At 40.0% G+C, this 17,708-nt stretch overlaps 3 protein-coding genes across 10 annotated transcripts in view; 2 read left to right on the top strand and 1 right to left on the bottom strand.

The window, feature by feature from the left end:
- slc8a1b (solute carrier family 8 member 1b) overlaps positions 1-5,050 on the top strand; it is a 57,554-nt gene extending 52,504 nt beyond the window's left edge. For both annotated transcript variants that reach the window (XM_088385654.1, XM_088385653.1), the window contains exon 11: positions 41-5,050. In XM_088385654.1, coding sequence (XP_088241780.1) covers positions 41-313 — 273 coding nt within the window. In that variant the 3' untranslated portion in view covers positions 314-5,050. The remainder of the gene's footprint in view (positions 1-40) is intronic.
- Positions 5,051-8,070: 3,020 nt separating this feature from the next.
- On the bottom strand, positions 8,071-11,033 carry LOC148392865 (uncharacterized). 3 transcript variants are annotated; one of them, XM_088384514.1, is made up of 6 exons: positions 10,624-11,033; positions 10,030-10,215; positions 9,786-9,952; positions 9,405-9,554; positions 9,113-9,246; positions 8,071-8,892 (listed from the first exon to the last, which is right to left on the bottom strand). In XM_088384514.1, the coding sequence occupies exons 1-6, from the start codon at positions 10,801-10,803 to the stop codon at positions 8,654-8,656; spliced, it is 1,056 nt and encodes a 351-aa protein (XP_088240640.1). In that variant the 5' UTR covers positions 10,804-11,033; the 3' UTR covers positions 8,071-8,653. The 3 variants fall into 3 exon arrangements, with proteins under 3 accessions (XP_088240640.1, XP_088240639.1, XP_088240641.1); XM_088384513.1 differs by having other exon boundaries at positions 9,786-9,955; positions 10,624-11,031; XM_088384515.1 differs by having other exon boundaries at positions 9,786-9,955; positions 10,639-11,031.
- Positions 9,964-17,616, top strand: thumpd2 (THUMP domain containing 2). 5 transcript variants are annotated; one of them, XM_088384511.1, is made up of 12 exons: positions 14,246-14,470; positions 14,644-14,782; positions 14,851-15,099; positions 15,235-15,341; positions 15,484-15,561; positions 15,651-15,703; positions 15,785-15,872; positions 15,959-16,030; positions 16,126-16,240; positions 16,299-16,432; positions 16,493-16,598; positions 16,695-17,616. In XM_088384511.1, the coding sequence occupies exons 1-12, from the start codon at positions 14,360-14,362 to the stop codon at positions 16,745-16,747; spliced, it is 1,305 nt and encodes a 434-aa protein (XP_088240637.1). In that variant the 5' UTR covers positions 14,246-14,359; the 3' UTR covers positions 16,748-17,616. The 5 variants fall into 5 exon arrangements, with proteins under 5 accessions (XP_088240638.1, XP_088240637.1, XP_088240635.1 ...); XM_088384509.1 differs by having other exon boundaries at positions 14,247-14,470; positions 16,312-16,432; XM_088384512.1 differs by lacking the exon at positions 14,246-14,470 and adding an exon at positions 9,964-10,179 and having other exon boundaries at positions 16,312-16,432; positions 16,493-17,616.
- Positions 17,617-17,708: the final 92 nt, after the last annotated feature.

Genomic DNA, 17,708 nt, shown 5'->3' with positions numbered 1-17,708 from the left:
AAAGCTGACTAGATTCTAAAAGTTGGTGTTTACGTGACAGGTGGCGTGGTCCATCGCCGCAATCTACCACCAGAGCAACGGCAACGTTTTCCGGGTGGACCCGGGCAAGCTGGCCTTTTCCGTCACGCTCTTCACCATCTTTGCCTTCATCTGCGTCGCCATGCTGATGTACCGGCGGCGGCCCGAAATTGGCGGCGAGCTAGGGGGGCCGCGGACTGCCAAGGCCCTGACCACCATGATGTTCGTCAGCCTTTGGCTCCTCTACATCCTCTTCTCCTCACTGGAGGCCTACTGCCACATCCAGGGCTTCTAAGATGGTGAAATACGATCCAGAGGGGCGGGGGGGGATTTCAGGGGGCGGAGTCAAGGTGGCCTACTCGGTCTATCGTTCCCTCTCTTTTTGCGGATTGACTGACGGCTGAATGGATGAAGGAGTGAAGGATGCACCGGTGCATCTGAAAACACAAGCGAAGGAAAACGTGGACGAGGAATCACACCGGAACTATTCGAATGCATTTCTTCATTTAAAACAAAAGCCACTAAGAAAAAAATGGTCTTAAATTTGCCGTCCGTAGAGTTCGCGCACCAGGTAGAATTTTCCAGACTGATTTGTTGCGTTTGTGACTCCGTGCATGAGTGGACGATGCTGACAATATGACCACAGGAGAGCCAGTGTGTGTGAGTGTGTGAGTGTGTGTGTGTGTGTGTGACATCACTGCTGCTTAGGGACTCAAGTACTGAGTAGTCAAGTACTGTGAAAACAAACAACAACAAGATAAACTCGCCTCTTTGTTTTTGCTCCGCGAGACTGAAAATGCTTTTAAGTATTCAATGCGTTGTTTTTTTTTTCATTGGCCTGTAGAAACGCCGAGTCGCCGTCGTCGTCCATGAGATATGTAAATAAAGCCCAGCTTACTCACGAGTTGCGTTCGCAGCTCGTAGCGAATGTTTTTCCCCCGGTCGCGCTGGACGTCTTTTCTGTTGCTTTATACTGTAGAATGCCGTTCGGACATGACAACAAGAGCTTATATACCTTTAATCAGGCCTCGTCTGATCGGACAAAATGGCCACTATACCGTTTAAAACTGTTAAGAGTATTACAAGTGCATATATATATATCTATATATATATATAGATATATATATATATAAATTTTTGTTTGTTCTCACCTAGTGTAGATGTAAAATAACATTAAGGTACCACCCTCAGTCATTTTCTGATGCTTCACTCCCGTAGTTTTGTCTCTTGTTTTCCACGTGTCTTAAACCCAAACCCTACTCCACTCCTCCAAACAATCGATGGACCATTCCAAATCCTTAAGGGCTGACCTACATTTATGACCACCACCCCTTAACCCGAACTTGTTCCCTTGCTTGTAGTTTTGTCTATGGGGTACACAGCTAAACCTGATAAGAATGGCTAAAGCTGATGTTGCGTAAGACGGGACAGCCACCCCCCAAAAAAAAAATTCCAGCTGTTGAGAGTGGGTAAAGGTTTTCTGTAATTCTTAAGCCCAAAAGTATTTTGAGCAAGTAAAATGTATTCAGAGACCTGGGAACTTTTTAAAATGGTGAAAAAATCTGGAGTCCACACCCCTGATCATCTACCACAGCTCGTCCTGGAAAAATTGATACTTAGGTTATCTCATGTCGTTCTTATTTACAGATTAGCTTAAATCCTACTGCTGATCTCAGCAAGTTGTTGAGGGGCTTTTCCACACAGCAACAACGAGGCGCTCTAAAGCAGCCAAGTGTGTGTCTAGGTACTGTTTTAGCCACGCCCCAAAAAATCTGAAAACTGAATTGTTAATTGTTGTCTTTGCACGTTTTCAGCACTTAAACATAATTCGAAACAAATCTCTGAAATCTCATTTCAGGGTCTTTCAAGTATCTCTTATCAATTTTGTGACGGAACCTGATTTGTTCTTTTACTTGATATCTTATTTTAAAGATAGAATTTGCAATTAGATGTGTAAATCAATTTTCAACACAGCTCTGTGTAAAACTGGAGGTGAGTTTGGCGTAAATATCTTAAAAAAACAACTCTGGAACGACTTTCCTCCTCTTTAATGACTGAATTCACTCATGGTCATAACAACGATAATAATAATATCCGTCCAACTCTTGCATGATGCACGACTTTTTTCCCCGTTTGGAATTCTCCTTGAAGGCCTTCGAGTGGCAGTTTACCCCTGTTTTTGTCAAAGGGAAATATTTCTATGCGAATATTGACTGTACAAGGGTTTTCTAGCCGAGGGGTTGTTTTCTTACAAAAAAAACACACACGGACAAAATTGATTCACCTTCTTAAGAGCTTGTGAGAACCTTAACCACGTTCAAAATTTCTATATGTATTTGTCTCTTCACTGGCATGGAGCTGAAGGTTTATACACTGTAAAAAGTTGTGCTTCTTTGTGGAGGCTGTCACTTTTTGAGTAACTTCAACTGTTAGCTTTGGTGGGAGCTTCATGTGGTTGGACTTACTGAAAATGTGCACGCTTGCCATATTTGTTTGAGCGCAGGAATGAAAAGCTTGTAGTCACGTGTTCATAGGTGTTTGCATCAAATTAGATAGTTAGCCTTTGTCTTGTAATGGGGAATGAAATGATTTTGCTATTGTTCTATGACGATTCTTTAAGTCCAAACAGTCTCTGCTGGAGATGATGCTGTATTTGAGACCGCTGGGAATTGGAAGTTACGCTCCCGAAAATAAACACACGCACTTAACCGGACCAAATATGGCAAATCGGACTTCAGGACATCAATCGTCAATTGGGATACAGCACTTAAGGATGAACATTAACAATCGATTTGTGCTTTTTATCAAAACTGTAACTTAAAAAAAAAACATTAACTTGGTTTTGTCTTTGAATTTCTTTAATGATGGCAAAGAAAAAGATTTATGACGATAATGGGAGCCATTAATAACTCATCCGTGTGTTAATTTCCCAATTCTTAAATGCAGCATTAGCCCAAGCTAGCAGTGATGCGAAACAGAGCAGAAGTGGACAGTTTATTTTATCAATGAAGGAAAAAGATTTGCACTGACTCTGTGGCTTTTTGTGAAATGGCTACTGCTCTAATGTTAGTTTTCCTTTCTAATGTCAAAGTTGCTTACAATGTAAACAACCACCTTGTACTTAATGTAAAAAACTAAGAAAACTACAAAACGACGCAATTTACCTCCTGGTGAACTTCCTGACTGATTTGAGCTATGGATGAACGAACGGACAGGAATGGGAACCGGGACGACGGCGTGAAACGATACCAAACAGGAAGCGGAGGTGGGGGGGGGGGGGGGAATGAAGTTACAGCCATATTTCGTTGATTTGTGGGTCAGCGAGCATATGTGTGTATCGTCCTGGTGTCTTATCTGTCCTCCGTTGCTTTTGTCTTCACTACCGGAAAACTGAACATAAGGCAGCGACCAGTTTGTCTATCTACATCTATCTCCATGTTTTTTGGGAATGTCGACGTGATACTTGTGGACACAGTGCATGAATGCTAACGTGTGTGTACATAGTAGAGTTATAGAGAATCGTATCTCATTATTCCAATTAAAAACAAACAAACAAAAAAATAGGTCTGAATGCTGTACAGATTCAGGATTTCGCTTCATTTTCTTAATCTAAATAGTTTTGGGAGGAAATTGCACATTGCAGCAAAGGCGTATTAAGGCCACACAGCAAAGAAATCAAAAATACACATGAGAACAAAGTTGAATGTTTTCAGGATTTAAGTCATATGTTCTTGAGGGGGAAAATTTAGTATTGTTTATTGATATCAAGTATAATAACCAAAGGTCATTTTTAGGTTACCATCACAGTATCAATGAAATAATAGTTTTTGTAAGTAATTGTGGCATTTTTGTCTTGTTTTTTGAAAATGAACAAATGTGACTTAAGCAACGACGCTCTTAGACTGACAATATATGACTTCACCCTTGTACAGCTAATACTATGAGCTCCAAAATAAATTTCTCAAAAATAAACATTAATATCGGTAAATTATAACTTTTATCTATTTTTTTTAGATAAATGCCTTTCATCTGGAAAATATATTTTCTTTTCCACGTAAATTACTGTGTATGACTTTACTCTAGGAAAATATCAATTTTGTTCAAATTTCAGAACTTGTATTTTGAAATTATACTTGAACATTTTACATTTTATATATGAGTCATAATTTTACATTTACAACTTTTAATCACAGAATATATGACTTCATTCTCATTCAATTAAAGTTTCTCTCAAAATTGAGCAACTTTATTCTCATACAATTACGACTTTAATCTTGAAAATATACAAATCTTTATTCTCACAATGTATTTTCTGCTCATTTCAATGTGGTCCTAATTCTCCTTCATACATTTCAGTTTTTTGTCCTTCAAAAAAAAAGGGAGGGGCAATATCTGCTGCTGTTGAATGATAAAGATGGCTGGGACTTCACGTAAAAGTTTATTTTGCCGCTAAAGAAATTTTATTGTGTATATACTGTACAGTGTTATTAAAAAAATAAGCGCAGGTGGCTGTCAACGTCAGCCCATTAAGCGAAATATTTATTAGGGGGGAAAAAAAAAGAAAGCCGGTGCAGTCAACAATGACTTACAGTTGCGTTTATTGCCTTTGTGGGACATTGCTTTGTTTTTTCACCTTTTTTTGAATTTCCAACGGGCTTTTTTCCGCCATTATTTGTGTTGGTCTGTCTTCACGACTCACTCCACCAACTTGCTGTCGTTCCTATCATGCTTTGCGTCATCCACTTTTCTCTCACAGGGTGCAGTTTGCCACTTAAATCATCTTTGGTCAAATAGGGACTTTGTTCTTTTGCCTCTGTCCTCTTTGTATGTAATCGTGTTTTTGTTGATTGATTCTTAATATTATTTGTCAGAGACCAACGGGAAAGTTATTTGTGTGTTTGTTTGTGAGCGCGTGTGCGCATGCGTGCGTTTGTGCGCGTGTGTGTGTTGCCACTAACTGTGACTGCTCTCCATGGTACTTCTGATTAAAAATCCAATCAAATAAAGTTTGAGATACCCTGTTTCAGAGACACCGCGAATTCAGTGTTTTACTGTTGAGTGTGTGTTGTGACTTTCAGCTAGAATTTATTCTTTAGATTCGAAAGTATGCAAATGTATTTTTTAAATACATGGAAAATTTACGAGTGCAGTCCTGGAAAAAATCATTTAAAAAAAAATGATTGAAAGATAAAAATTTGCAAAAATAAGAACTAATGAACTTTTTTCCAATGTTATTTAATTTTTGAAAATGGAACATTTTTTCCTCTATAAATGATATTTTTTCTTCTTGAATATATCCTAGTACAACTTAATTTTCATGGCGTGAAGATAAAAATGCCCTTTTCATTTTGACGACGCGACGCAGCCAAGCACGGTCATGTTCATCCTTTATAATCTTTCTTTCTTTTGTGTTTAGCAACCACCGACCACAATGCTAATTAGCTGTCTTGTCTTTTTGAGTCACAGGCAGCGGCTGATTAATTCTGTTTACGCAGACTTGTAATAAAGGAGCATTGTCTCCACTTGCTTTGCGGTGCTCATCAGTGGTGATAATAATAATAATAATAATAATAATAATAATGGTAGTGGAGGGCTTCTTCTGTCTGCTACTATTGTATTTGCATTCATGATGTCCTTTGGGTAGAAAAAGACGCTAGCACAAACAACATTTGTATTCTTTCCGTCATGATAATGTTATTTGTCATTCATTGTACCGTGTATTCTCAAGGAGTTCACTAACCTGCCCTAAAATATATGCTTTTATAAAGATTTAGAAAATTAATTCATAAGACAAGCTAATGAGAAGCTTGCAAACAAACTGCCTGCTTGATTCATCAACTTCTTCTCCAGTTGAGTTACTACTGTAGATTCCATAATCTCCAACACATAAAAAGATATTCTTCCTTGGGCTCCACATTTAAAGTCATAAAACAAGCCATTAGAGATATATCAGTCGGTGGCTCGCCAGATGCTTGAACTTCACCTGCCTCTTTGGTCTATCTAATTCCGCTTCCTTGGGTGAGAGCAGCTGCCTGGCTTCTTTCTGCTGGCTGGTATGCTGATGCCACTTGAAAGGAGCAACAGAAAATGACTTTTCCTCTTCTGGGGGGGGCTCGCATGTGCTAAAGTAGCAGCTGGTGAGGTTGCACGTTGTGAAAGTTGAAAAGTGCAGATGCTCTCCGAAGCATTATTAATATGAAACACACCCATATACAAATATATATATATATATATACAGCCTCATATACTAGTGAATGTTTTTTCCTCTCTGTATTCTGCAGAAGGTCTCTGACACTTCAATACCTCGGTGATGCCTGCTCTATGTGGAGGTAAGAAGAAGATAAAATCAGCCTGTGTCACTCTACTGTCTAGACGTGAATCTGGCTCACGTCACATATCCTCGTTGACTGAATCTTTATTCTGCCTTCAGAACGTGGCTGGAATCACAATGTGTGCTACACCTGTGTGAAGTAATAGAAGCACCACCATTGCTGGTCCACAGGGAGATGCTCCACATGTCAATTTGATGTGGATTTCTGGCAGGTACAAAGCCTCTAAAGCTCTCTGCTGATTTAGAGAACAGGGTGGAACATATAGAGCATTACAATAGTGTCTAAAGATTTAGGCACTCTGAATCCGTAATAGCCATTTAATTTTAGGTGTGCCACAGGGCTTTGTTCTTAGCCCTGTATCATTGTTATTTAAGAACATGAGTTCATTTAAAGATTGTGTCACTTATTGTAGTTTATCAAGTTGTTCAGATTTCTTTCAATCAGGAGAGGCTGTTTTGAGATTTGACCTAGATAATGTGCTTGGCAAAACCCAGGCATGGACATCCAATCATCTGGTTAGACATCTGGGCCCACTATTTAAGTCCGTCAACCACAGTGTTTGCCGTTCCAAATATTTACATCTAAAGACCAAGTCTTGGTGCTCCCTAGTCTTCATTTATGTTATGAACCAAAAAAAAGTGAATTGACCCGTCGGAATACATTTCACTTGGTCAGAAGGAGGAACAACTACAAGAGGGTATGTGTGTGTCCATGTACAAGCAGCTGTTTCTCACATAAACACACACACACACAGATTAGACCGAAATGTCAGGCAAATACCAAAGCCTGAACTCCGCCCGGCATCCAGCGTGTGTGTTACCATTGAACGTAAATGATGACATTTGAAGCATTTTAGATGATTACATGTGAGGAACACAAGTAGTAGTGAGGTGAAGATGAAAGGAGAATTTAATCTTTCACCGTTTGAACTCGCCGGTAAAGGGGGAACAATGAGCGTTTGACAAATGGTGCGTTCACTCTGATTGATTGTCTCTTTAGAGCCTGTTCCAAGTGACTGAAAGTTAATTCTGCTCAAATGAAATGAGTTCAGCCAGCAGGATTCTAAATCAATGACGAAGTTTCAGACCTTATGCTCCACTGACACTTTATTATATTAGATGATTATTTATTTATTATGTACTATTTTATGAGAGTCATGGTGGAAATTAAGAATATTTTTTTGATTATCATTATTACTGTACTACCCATAATAAATAATAATAAATCACTTGTGCCAGATCCTTATCTTTAGTCAAACTAACACATAAATACATTAATATAGACCAAATTGCTTATTGTTAAAAGAAAACCATTTAATGATGTTTTTTCCCTTCAGTGTATGGTATAGTATGCTTTTATTGCCAGTCCACAATATTAGGGACCCCAAAAAAAAAAAAGATTCAATCACAACCAACAAACTCTACTCCATTCATATACTTTGTTTAAAGCAGTTGTAGATTAAAAAAAAAAAAAAAAAAAGACCACCTTCTCACTTCCCACCAGTATGTAGCACAAGTACAAATACAAATACATTAAAATAGACCAAATTGCTTATTGTTAAAAAAAAAAAAAACATTTAATGATGTTTTTTTCCCTTAAGTGTATGTTATAGTATGCTTTTATTGCCAGTCCACAATATTAGGGACCCCAAAAAAAAAGATTCAATCACAACCAACAAACTCTACTCCATTCATATACTTTGTTTGAAGCAGTTCTAGATAAAAAAAAAAAAAAAAGACCACCTTCTCACTTCCCACCAGTATGTAGCACAAGTACCACTTCAATCCTTTCACCATTCTGCACCATCCTATTTATCATCTCGCCTTCATCACCTATCCTTTCCCTCTCTGTCTCTTTCCTGCATTACCAACTTTGTTCTCCGCTGAGAGGGCCCGTGGGCGGCAGTGCAAACCCTTGTCGAGTTAGAGCGGCGCTTTTTCCCCGTTGCCGCGGCAACGCGCCCGCAACAACAACCACCTGAGAAGAAAAGAAATAGCCAGCCATCCATCTCTGTTGAACTGTGCGAAAGTCAACTATCTGCCAGCCTGCGTGGAAAAGAGCAAGACGAGCGTAATAACAGCAATCAAGCGCCGTTCGGCGAGGAGTCATCGGAGCGGAAGCCGTGCTTGCGTGTTTTAAACCGACACGTAACGCAACTTGTGACTGTGAATGTCACTCGGTGTGTCACGTTGGAAAGGTCAGGAGGAAAAAAAAAAGTGCCGTAAAGTTAAACTAGTTAGTTCTGTTATTGTTTGACATGTCTTTCCACAATACTCAACTTCAACTCTTTATCGCTCTTTTGATCATTTTTGTTTTGTTTTGTCCTGTGTTTCGAGCGTGTGTCCTTCACATTGTCCTTTCTCTTTGGTCAGACAATCCGCAGCGACAATTCCGATTCTCATTGCTCTCAGCTCGTCGCTGGCCTTGGTGAAGTAGTTCTTTAGCTCCCCCACGGGACCCTCTTCAGAGAAGAGCCGCTCCACGTACGCCTCGGCGTACTGATTTGAACTGATAGAGTCGGAGTTGATCCAGAATGGCGAAGCTGTAACATGGAGGTCAGAAAATGATAAGGCTTAAGTGCTGTGAAAGCTGGCTTATTAGCTGACTCGAAGGGCTGCAGAGAAAAATGGAAGTGCATTTCCAAGTAATGTTCATGCTAATGCAAAGAAAGTGAAGTTTTTGGAACCAGAATATAACGTAGATTTTTTTTTTTGCAATAACATATATCGAGTTATTGAGTGGTTCTGACCAACAGACATTACCTATGTCTGCCCACAGGGCGTCGAGACTGACTTTGAAGCTCTTTCCCATTTCCCTGTCAGTGAGCCTCAGGCCCGTAAACACAAGCTCGAGTCCTTTAAGTTTCGCCACATGCACTGTATTGAGCTTATAACACCTATAAAAGACACAGAAGAATATGTCTGGAAAAATTCTATCCAATTTGTACTACAACAAGATGCCATGTCATTATTTTGCGTTCCACTAGAGGGAGCCCCTCTTTCTATGGAAAGCTGCTTAGTTTGTCCTTTATTGTGTGTGGATTGGCTGTTTCACCTGTAAGCAGGTAGGATCTGTGCCAGGTCCTCCTTGTATTGGTCCAGCACAGCTCTTGCTGACAGGGGTTCCCCCAGCCCCTCCAGAACAGCCAGGTTAATCAACATTTGGGTATGGAACGCTGCTCCGCTGGCCCAGAACCTCAAAGACCTGGAGATCCAAAGTGGCAAGTATCGCAATAGAAATACTGTACATAATTGTGTTTCTTTTTATTTTTACTTGTTCATTTAACATAGCTGAATAATTGACAGCTTGGCTAACTTTAGCCCACATTAGACGATAGTTAGCATGTTGGGAATTAGCTGCCATTCCGCTAATCAAGAGTGTGTTACTTAAGCATAGCGTGTGATGCCATCATCATTTTTTTTCACAGCAACTCACTGTGAGTCACAATCTCCGCCCACCAGGGAGATTTTCAGCTGGGTCAGCGTCAAGCTGAGCTGGGCCTCCATTCTCAGAGAGTCTTGCATGAGTCGGGTTTTATAAGCCAAGTTGATCCTGCAGCGTTTCAAGTACTCCTCCATAACTTCCTGAAGTTCTCGCACTCTCTGCTGGAGATCATGTTTTATTTGACGTCCATCCAAAGAGTCTCATGGTCATATATATTACAACAAGTGATGGGAACCTGGGATGAAGATGAACCAGTCGCCTTCTTTTTCAGCCCAGATGAGGAGATAACAAGCAGGTCCAATACCATGTTAACAGCCAGTCCCACCAGCCCGGTCAGACGAGGCATGTCTGAGGTTGATGATAGTAGTCCAATCAGATCCTTCAGGTAGGTGGGTGCCAATTCGCCAATTTCATCCAGCAGCTGAAATTAGGCAAAAATGTTAACAGTATGATTAATTGACATATACAACAAAAAGAAGATGGTCACATCTGCACAGTGAGCTGCAATGTTATAAAAAGAGGATAAAGAATATATGCCCATGATGTATATATTCTCTCTCTAAGTGTTGCTGCACTATTTGTGTTCACATATCCAATTTGCTTGGTATTCAAGACAAAAAGAAAAATCAGACAAGTACTGACTTGTATTTTGAAAAATGACTAAGTTGCGTCAAGGTAAGAAAATAGTGGACGTTTTCAACGACTGCAATAAAGCACAAGTACTGTACATCTAAAAAAAAAGTACAATGATGTCACGACATTGCTTCAAAGCACTTACAAAGTCACTGCCGGGAAATATTTACACACTGTGACATAACTTGGCAATAACCTGAAGCATTTGCGCCTGGAAGCAGGCTCCTGGGTCTTCATTGTGATTGGCCAACAGTGGGAGGTTCACTACTTCGAGATTAGGCACACCTCCACCCTCCAGCATGGTCCGGTACAGAAGGTTACCAATGGCATGTTTCACCCCAGGGATCTTCTCTTCTAATGACAGCGGCTGGCCCATGTTGTCGTCTTTAACGGCTAAGATGCTAAGCTAACACAGAGAAGAATGCGGCATTAGTTTGAGGTTTTGTGTGTGGCCTCTTCATAGCTTCCAGTCCCACTTCCTTTTCCTGCTGCAGGAAAGTTTCTCCAAGAGTAGACTGCAGTAGAATTTAGCTGAGCCGTAAATAAAGACCTCCCCCTAGCCACGGGGAGCAGGACTTGTCATCGTGGGAAGAGAGGGCCCTTTAAAGCCACTGACCCACCAAAGGCCCGTTGACCTCATTTACCTACAAAGAGTAGCACTTTTTTACAAATCTTGAAGTGGATGCAAATTAAATGAATCCTCTTCGTGCTAAAGGGGTAGAAGGAGCCAGCGGCGTCGTGGGATTGGAAGTAATAGCTACAAACTGACAAATAGGCCAAGGGCTTTTATTTAGCGAAATGGAACAGAGAGAGACCTTGATGGTGGTGTTTTTTTCTTTTCTCGAGATTAAATATGGGACAAGAGGCTGTGGAAATTTAGGTGGCGTTGGAAATGTTCTTTGTTATCTGGGACAAGGGCTTGATAAAGTGATATCCTTTTTTGACTGCAACTCAAGTTACTGCATGTCCAATTTTTAGCAAATTTTTGAGACCGATGTGCTATTATTTTTCTCAGTATTGCGACCGGAAAATTTCATATTCTCTGCTAAGAGAGTCACATCATTTCTTCAAATCACTTATTATGCAAATAATTACAATTCCCATCACCAAATAATACACCTGACACTAGCCACCAGGTATAAATGATATTTTTTTTTGTGCAAAAACATGTTTCCAATCCTTTTCCCTTCTCATCTGCACACTTTTGGAACACTGCTCCTCTCTCATTCACATGACGTGTTTTTGTTTTTGTGGACTGGTGCTGACTCATTGCTGACACACTTTACACTCCTCTAGGAGTAATGAATATTTCAATGTGCTTATGTCGCACACACACACACACACTGATTCATATACTGAGACGCCACTCTCCTCTGCTGTAAAGGTCTCTTTTACATTAGACTTTGAAGATGAGAGAGCACGTTGCAAGGAAGCTAATAAATAGAGCACAAGGAAGAAAAAGAAAAGTATGGGAGAGATAAGAAGATGATACAGCAAAGGGAAAATGATTAAGTGGAGGCCAGACGCATTAATCCCAATTCTTACTTAAGAGATGAGCCACGTCGGAACATTTGGGGAAAGATTAAGGCAGAAAAACAAAGGTTTTAGCCTCTAAATGACCTCTTGATACCTACATGGTCTAGAGGTGCCTTAATATACTAAAAAAAAAAGAAAAATAGTTTTTTTTTCAAGAAACTAACAGTAGTTCTAACAATTTCATTTTTAATTGGAAAATCAAAAATAATTTTTTAGCATGATGCTAACAAACAATGCAAAACACCATAGAGAGGCTAACGAATGCCATCAATGCGTTCTAACCTTTAAGCAACTGACATTTGAACACATTTGGTGGCGCATTACATGTAAACAAACAAATATTGTAACAATACTCACAAGCATATTGTATATTCTATATCGTTAAGAAAAAAATTATAAATATTACTGTCCTTTGTGAAACTGTTCTTTGTGTTATACATCCTGAGAAATACAAATAACAAAAAGATTCATTTCATCAGGTAATTCGAAATCCTTTTAGTTGTAACGTGCATATCGCAGGAAAAATAGAACAATTTTCCTTTGTGAACTCAAGCAATTTGATTAATGAAATAGCACTCGCATTCATCTCGGGAAATTATGCAAACTTGGCAGGTTGCATTATAATTTTGCTGCCTTTCAGAGTCACATTAAAAGCCTTAAAACTTGCGCCTGTGAGATGGATGGTGATTATAATGACCCTGAAAGCCGCTACGCATGTACATTTAAAGCAAGACGAATGGCTTTCTTACTGCTCAGCTTTTCTTTGTGACGTCGCCCACGCAACAGCTTTCACCGGGCTGTGATATGCGACGTGGCCGTGCAGAACGCCAATATCAATTCTGCTTTTCTACTGCTGCCATTTGGCGTCATTAGCCCTGCTGCTGATAAGTGGACACATAAAATGGATGCTGTGTCACACGCCTGCCACTGGCTGATGTATTGATTCATGTTAAACTTGTTTCATCCATGCCGGGGTTAATAGAAAATAATGAATAGATTAAAAGTGCATGATTAGGTAACTGAATCATGTAAAAATCCAATTGGCAAATTCCCGAGTAGATGTGATTTTCTCACAACTGGTGTCAGGTGATGATTGATTTACAAAACTTTCAAATATTGATCACATCTTTTTTTCATGACAAAAAAAGGATGACAAAAAAATCCATGATTTAATGAGACAACCAGAACAGTAAAAACTTTTTCTTCTAAACTCTGTGGCCCAAATGCTCCTATTGATTTTTCGGGGTTTAATAAAGCTGTGTATGATTTTGTTCTGCTGCACGTCGATACATTTCATTACGCCAAACAAGCGTCCAATCTGAACTTGTGACCTAGCAGTTTGCCTGCATTGCTTCTGGGTGAGGTAAATAATAATGTATTTCTGTATTTCTATGGACAATTTTGAGTCTACATTAAAACTTACATATTTTAAAATGTGTGGGATGAAGCCCAAATCTTCTGGAGCTTTAAACTCAGATCCACATAACTGTGAGTCAAACATGTTAACATCTCCGTCAACCTTATAATATAACATAATAAAATCTAAAACGGGTACAAGCAGGGCGATCTGACCTTCCGTTTAGATCCCTTGACATTTTTAACTGTCCCCTGGGTCACTTTGGTCCCGAAGCGTGGCCTAAAGGGGAAATGCCATTTAAAAAGGCCACGGTTCATGAGTGTGTCTGTTAGTGCATCAGTCGCTCTAAGTTAAGTCACTACACTAAAATGACTCTAAATTAGGTTGAGGCTTGTGCGTCTGTGGATTTATGCATGCTCACACTCTATTAACCCAATAAATAAATTCATTTATATCTGAATAAAACTTACTATAATTTAGATTTTTCTTGTTGAGGCACTGCATTGTCACGTCAAACAAGAAAGTGAGAACGTGTGGTGCTTTTTGATAACATTAAAAAAAATACTTACAGTACTCCATTTAAAGAAGTCATTTACATATGACAAACGTTGTACACAAAAGCTGGAACAAATTCAATAAAATGGTATAAAGTGTGCATGGGACACATTAAACTTGAAAATTAATGATTAATGATAAATTCAACCTAGAAGTGGGGAAAGGGTTTTTTTCTTCTTGCAAATGGCAATGCATTACCGCATTCACAAAGTTGAGCAAAGGTAATAATGGAAATAAAATTTTAAAAAATATATCACATTTTCATCTATTGGAGATATTTGTACTTGCTCATTATAGTAGAATACTGTTGCAAATTCAACTTGTTTTCCAAAGGAGACCCCTGCTGGAGCAGCAAATTAAATGCATCTTGATGACGTATTTCCGCTTCCGACATAAACAAGTCAGCAAACATGGCGGTTCATCTTGGTAGAATATGAGCTTTTGCCCCCCTTTTATCCTCAGATGAAACTTTACAGTGAACGTAATGGTCAATTTAAGCAATGAAGCGAGTCCAATTCGTTACTTTTGCACAGCCGGTTACGGGATGGAACAATTTCTAATCGATGAGGTGACGAAGAAGCTGGCAGCTCACGACGTGAGTGGAGACAGTCAAGAAAAAAGGGAATAAAAACTTCTGCTTTAGGCTCTGTGAAAAAAAGAATATTTTGGGCCCCTGCCACTTTCATTCTGCAAAATGGAAATTAAATATATAATAAATGAATAAGTGTTTCTGACTTAATTGCTTTATCACTATTATCTGTTTTACAGATTGAGCGGTTGCAAGGTAAAGTGCTGTTCAGCTCCTCCGCCCACATCAGTTTAGTGAAGGAGCTTAAGTCTGCGGAAAGACTCTTCTTGTTGATGAAACGAGACTCGCCTCTCAAACTGTCCGCCCACGCCAACCCAGGTAGCCAGCACGCATTAAAAAAACACAAGATAATGAATATTGAATCGTTTTGTATATTATGTTCACAGCCAGAGTTGCGTCTGTGCTGAAGTCTACGCTGATAGGTGACCTGCAACGTTGGACCAGTGCTGAAGTGACATGGAAGCGCCTGCAGGGGGTAGTAGGAGACAAGAAGAAGGAGGAGAGCAAGTGTGAGGAGCAGAGGAACGTGGAAGAGGAGAACGTTTGTGGGGAAGACAATGAGGGCGACTTCCCAATCATGAAAAAAAGGAGAAAGATGGACTGTGAAGATGAGGACGTCTACGCGGGAACGCATGGTAATTATGCTGGATTATACTGTTGTATTTGTTTCTTGGGTACTGTACAAAAAGTTTAGAAACTGTCATATTAAGGATTTTAAGTACAGGCCTTTTAGCAACTTTAGAGTCTGATGTTTGTATTATTTTACTCAGATCAGGATAAAACAAGACCACAGGCTAACCGGCATTGTTCTGGTCCACTTTCCTTTCGGATCAGCTGCAAGTGTTCTGGGTCTGTGTCCCGCCACCTCAGTGTTCAGGTACGGTAATTTTGGAATGGCCCGGTCAGAGATAAATATCTGCAATAGCATTTTCACCCAGGAATTCATCCAAATATCATTACACGTGTGTTTATAAAAATCTTAATTTTGCTTGATATCGCGTATTTCTTTATATCCAAAGGAAGTGAGTAAAGTGTTGGGAACCAGTCTGAGTGGACAGTTGGGCTGGAAGGTTGATTTGAGGAACCCCCAGATTGAGGTAGACAAAAATGTATTTTCATTTTCGTTATTTCAGTCGTGTTCTGTCATTGTGCAAGGTGTTTAGAGCTGCCTATTCTTGACTCGTAGATTACCGTGTATTTAAGGGATGACCATTGTCTGCTCGGGATACCGCTCACCAGGTTGGCACTCCCTCAACTGACCCCAAAAGGAAACATTGAATGGGTTGTTTTGATTTGGTGGTGTTTGTTTATTTCCCTCAGGTTACCTCTTGCTAATCGGCGCTACATCAAAACGACAGGACTGAGATCCACAGTTGCCTGGGCGATGGCCGAACTGGCTCAAATTCAGGTATTTGGGTATTTTTAAAGCTGTGCATTGTGTTTATATTTTCGTTTTATTGTGTATTTACCATGAGATGACTATTTGATTCACAGTCAGGTTCCCTTGTTCTCGATCCAATGTGCGGCGTAGGAACCATCTTAATAGAGGCAGCACAGGAACACAAGGTCACTTTATTAGCGTGTAAGATGATCAGCACAGTTGTAATGTAAAAACGATAATTATATCATGTCCATGTTTTCTGTCTGAATTGGATTTTCAGCTCGCTTGTTTCCTGGGTTTGGACATTGATGACAGACAGCTGCACAAGGCCAGTGAGAATGTGGCGTTTGCGGAGCTGCAAGACAGAATGCACCTCTTGAAAGCTTCATCTACTAGTGAGGAATCTGGTCTAAGATGATAGAGAATGTGATTCTTTTAAGAATTCTCAAAAAGTGTCCTCTGGCAGATATGCCACTATCGAATGCGAGCGTGGACACGGTGGTGTGCGACCTGCCATTCGGCAAGAAGTTTGGCACCAAAACCGACATGGCCGCCAGTCTGCCACTCATCCTCGCCGAGATGGAGAGGTCCGTTGAACTGGCTGTAATGGTGAGAAAAAGTAGAAGGTAACAATCCTGTGCTTGCAGAGTCCTCCGTGTCGGTGGAAGCTTGGTTCTCCTCCTGAGTCCTCAGCTCTCGTGTCTCCTGAAAAAACTCCTCACGCCGCCGGGCACACAAGAAGCCGCAAATCAGGTAAGAGTCCAGGATGTCACTTCAACGCCTACCCAGGGAAAAGAGCCTTCAATTGGGCTAATGACCGAGTCATGCCCGCCTCTCTCCTCTCTGAAGCACCAGACCTCTCTGAGACTCAGCTTAGGTACCATAGATGGACTTCTACATAAATATATAAAAACACACAATTGATTCGGCTTGGACATTTTTTATGGAATATCTTTGCTGGGAATTGCAAACCTGGATGATGTTCTTCAACAAGTGCAGTGTAAATGCTAAAAGTAACCACACCAATTTAATTCAGGGACCACATCACTTCACTTTTGCTGCGCTGCAGTGCTCACACACTGACCCCCATTAGCTGAATCACAATGCTGCCATCTGCTAGCGTTTAGCCCCGCTTAGCCTAGTTAAACTGTGAAGGAGCCAGACACGACCACGCTTTGGACTTACTTACTTACAGGCTTCCATTCACTTCTCCTTAAGTCACTTGTGATTCTTGATGCCAGCACACCAACAATGGAATACGCAGCGTCTTGGATTAGTGCCTTTTATCCATCCATTCATATACACGACAGATTAATCAGCCCAACATGACTGAAAAAAGTTTTTGTATATCCTTTCAAGAATGTATGGATTTTAATCGGTCTCTAAAGTGCACTAAGTAGCCTCCTTGGAAAGTTAAAATAAAAACTAATATGCCGCTTTTATTCTCTTTGAAGTCTTCAACTGCTTTGTATGTAAATGTTTTTAGGTGTTGTGCTTTTCATTGTTTGAAGCACTTTGCGTTGCTTTGAGTATAGAATGTACTATACAAATAAATGTATAGCGTCGAGACTCAAATTGCATTCAACTTAAAAGTTAAATACAACAGAACTGTTCTTTGTGATTCGTTTGCATTCCACCAGAGGGAGCCACTTAAGGCAGGAAAGATGAGGGAATATAAAATGGCGTGTATTTCATATACATGACAGTATTTTTAGGTGTGAAAACGGTTACATGATTCTTAAATAAAATGTACCTACTGTTGCATATCCAATTCCTGCAGGAATCAATGAAGTACTCTGATTATGACCCTGAACGAAATGGAAATTTAGTGTAAAAAAATAAATAATGGAATGCAGTTTTGTT

The sequence above is a fragment of the Syngnathus floridae genome, chromosome 9 (genome assembly GCF_059516105.1).
Source record: "Syngnathus floridae isolate MCC-2025c chromosome 9, RoL_Sflo_1.0, whole genome shotgun sequence".
Lineage (NCBI taxonomy): Eukaryota > Metazoa > Chordata > Actinopteri > Syngnathiformes > Syngnathidae > Syngnathus > Syngnathus floridae.
The sequence above is the reverse complement of the archived record's forward strand: the minus strand, read 5'-3'. Positions and strand labels throughout refer to the sequence as shown.

Bases quoted from the DNA above. Each gene is read 5' to 3' on its own strand.
- LOC148392865 (XM_088384513.1), bottom strand. From the start codon at position 10,803: ATGGGCCAGCCGCTGTCATTAGAAGAGAAGATCCCTGGGGTGAAACAT. The intron at 10,216-10,623 runs GTTATTGCCAAG...GCCTAATTTCAG, and splicing joins TCCAGGCGCAAATGCTTCAG to CTGCTGGATGAAATTGGCGA. The intron at 8,893-9,112 runs GTAATGTCTGTT...TCCATGTTACAG, and splicing joins CGCCCTGTGGGCAGACATAG to CTTCGCCATTCTGGATCAAC.
- thumpd2 (XM_088384507.1), top strand. From the start codon at position 14,360: ATGGTCAATTTAAGCAATGAAGCGAGTCCAATTCGTTACTTTTGCACA. The intron at 15,562-15,650 runs GTAGACAAAAAT...CTTGACTCGTAG, and splicing joins TGAGGAACCCCCAGATTGAG to ATTACCGTGTATTTAAGGGA. The intron at 15,873-15,958 runs GTATTTGGGTAT...TTTGATTCACAG, and splicing joins CCGAACTGGCTCAAATTCAG to TCAGGTTCCCTTGTTCTCGA.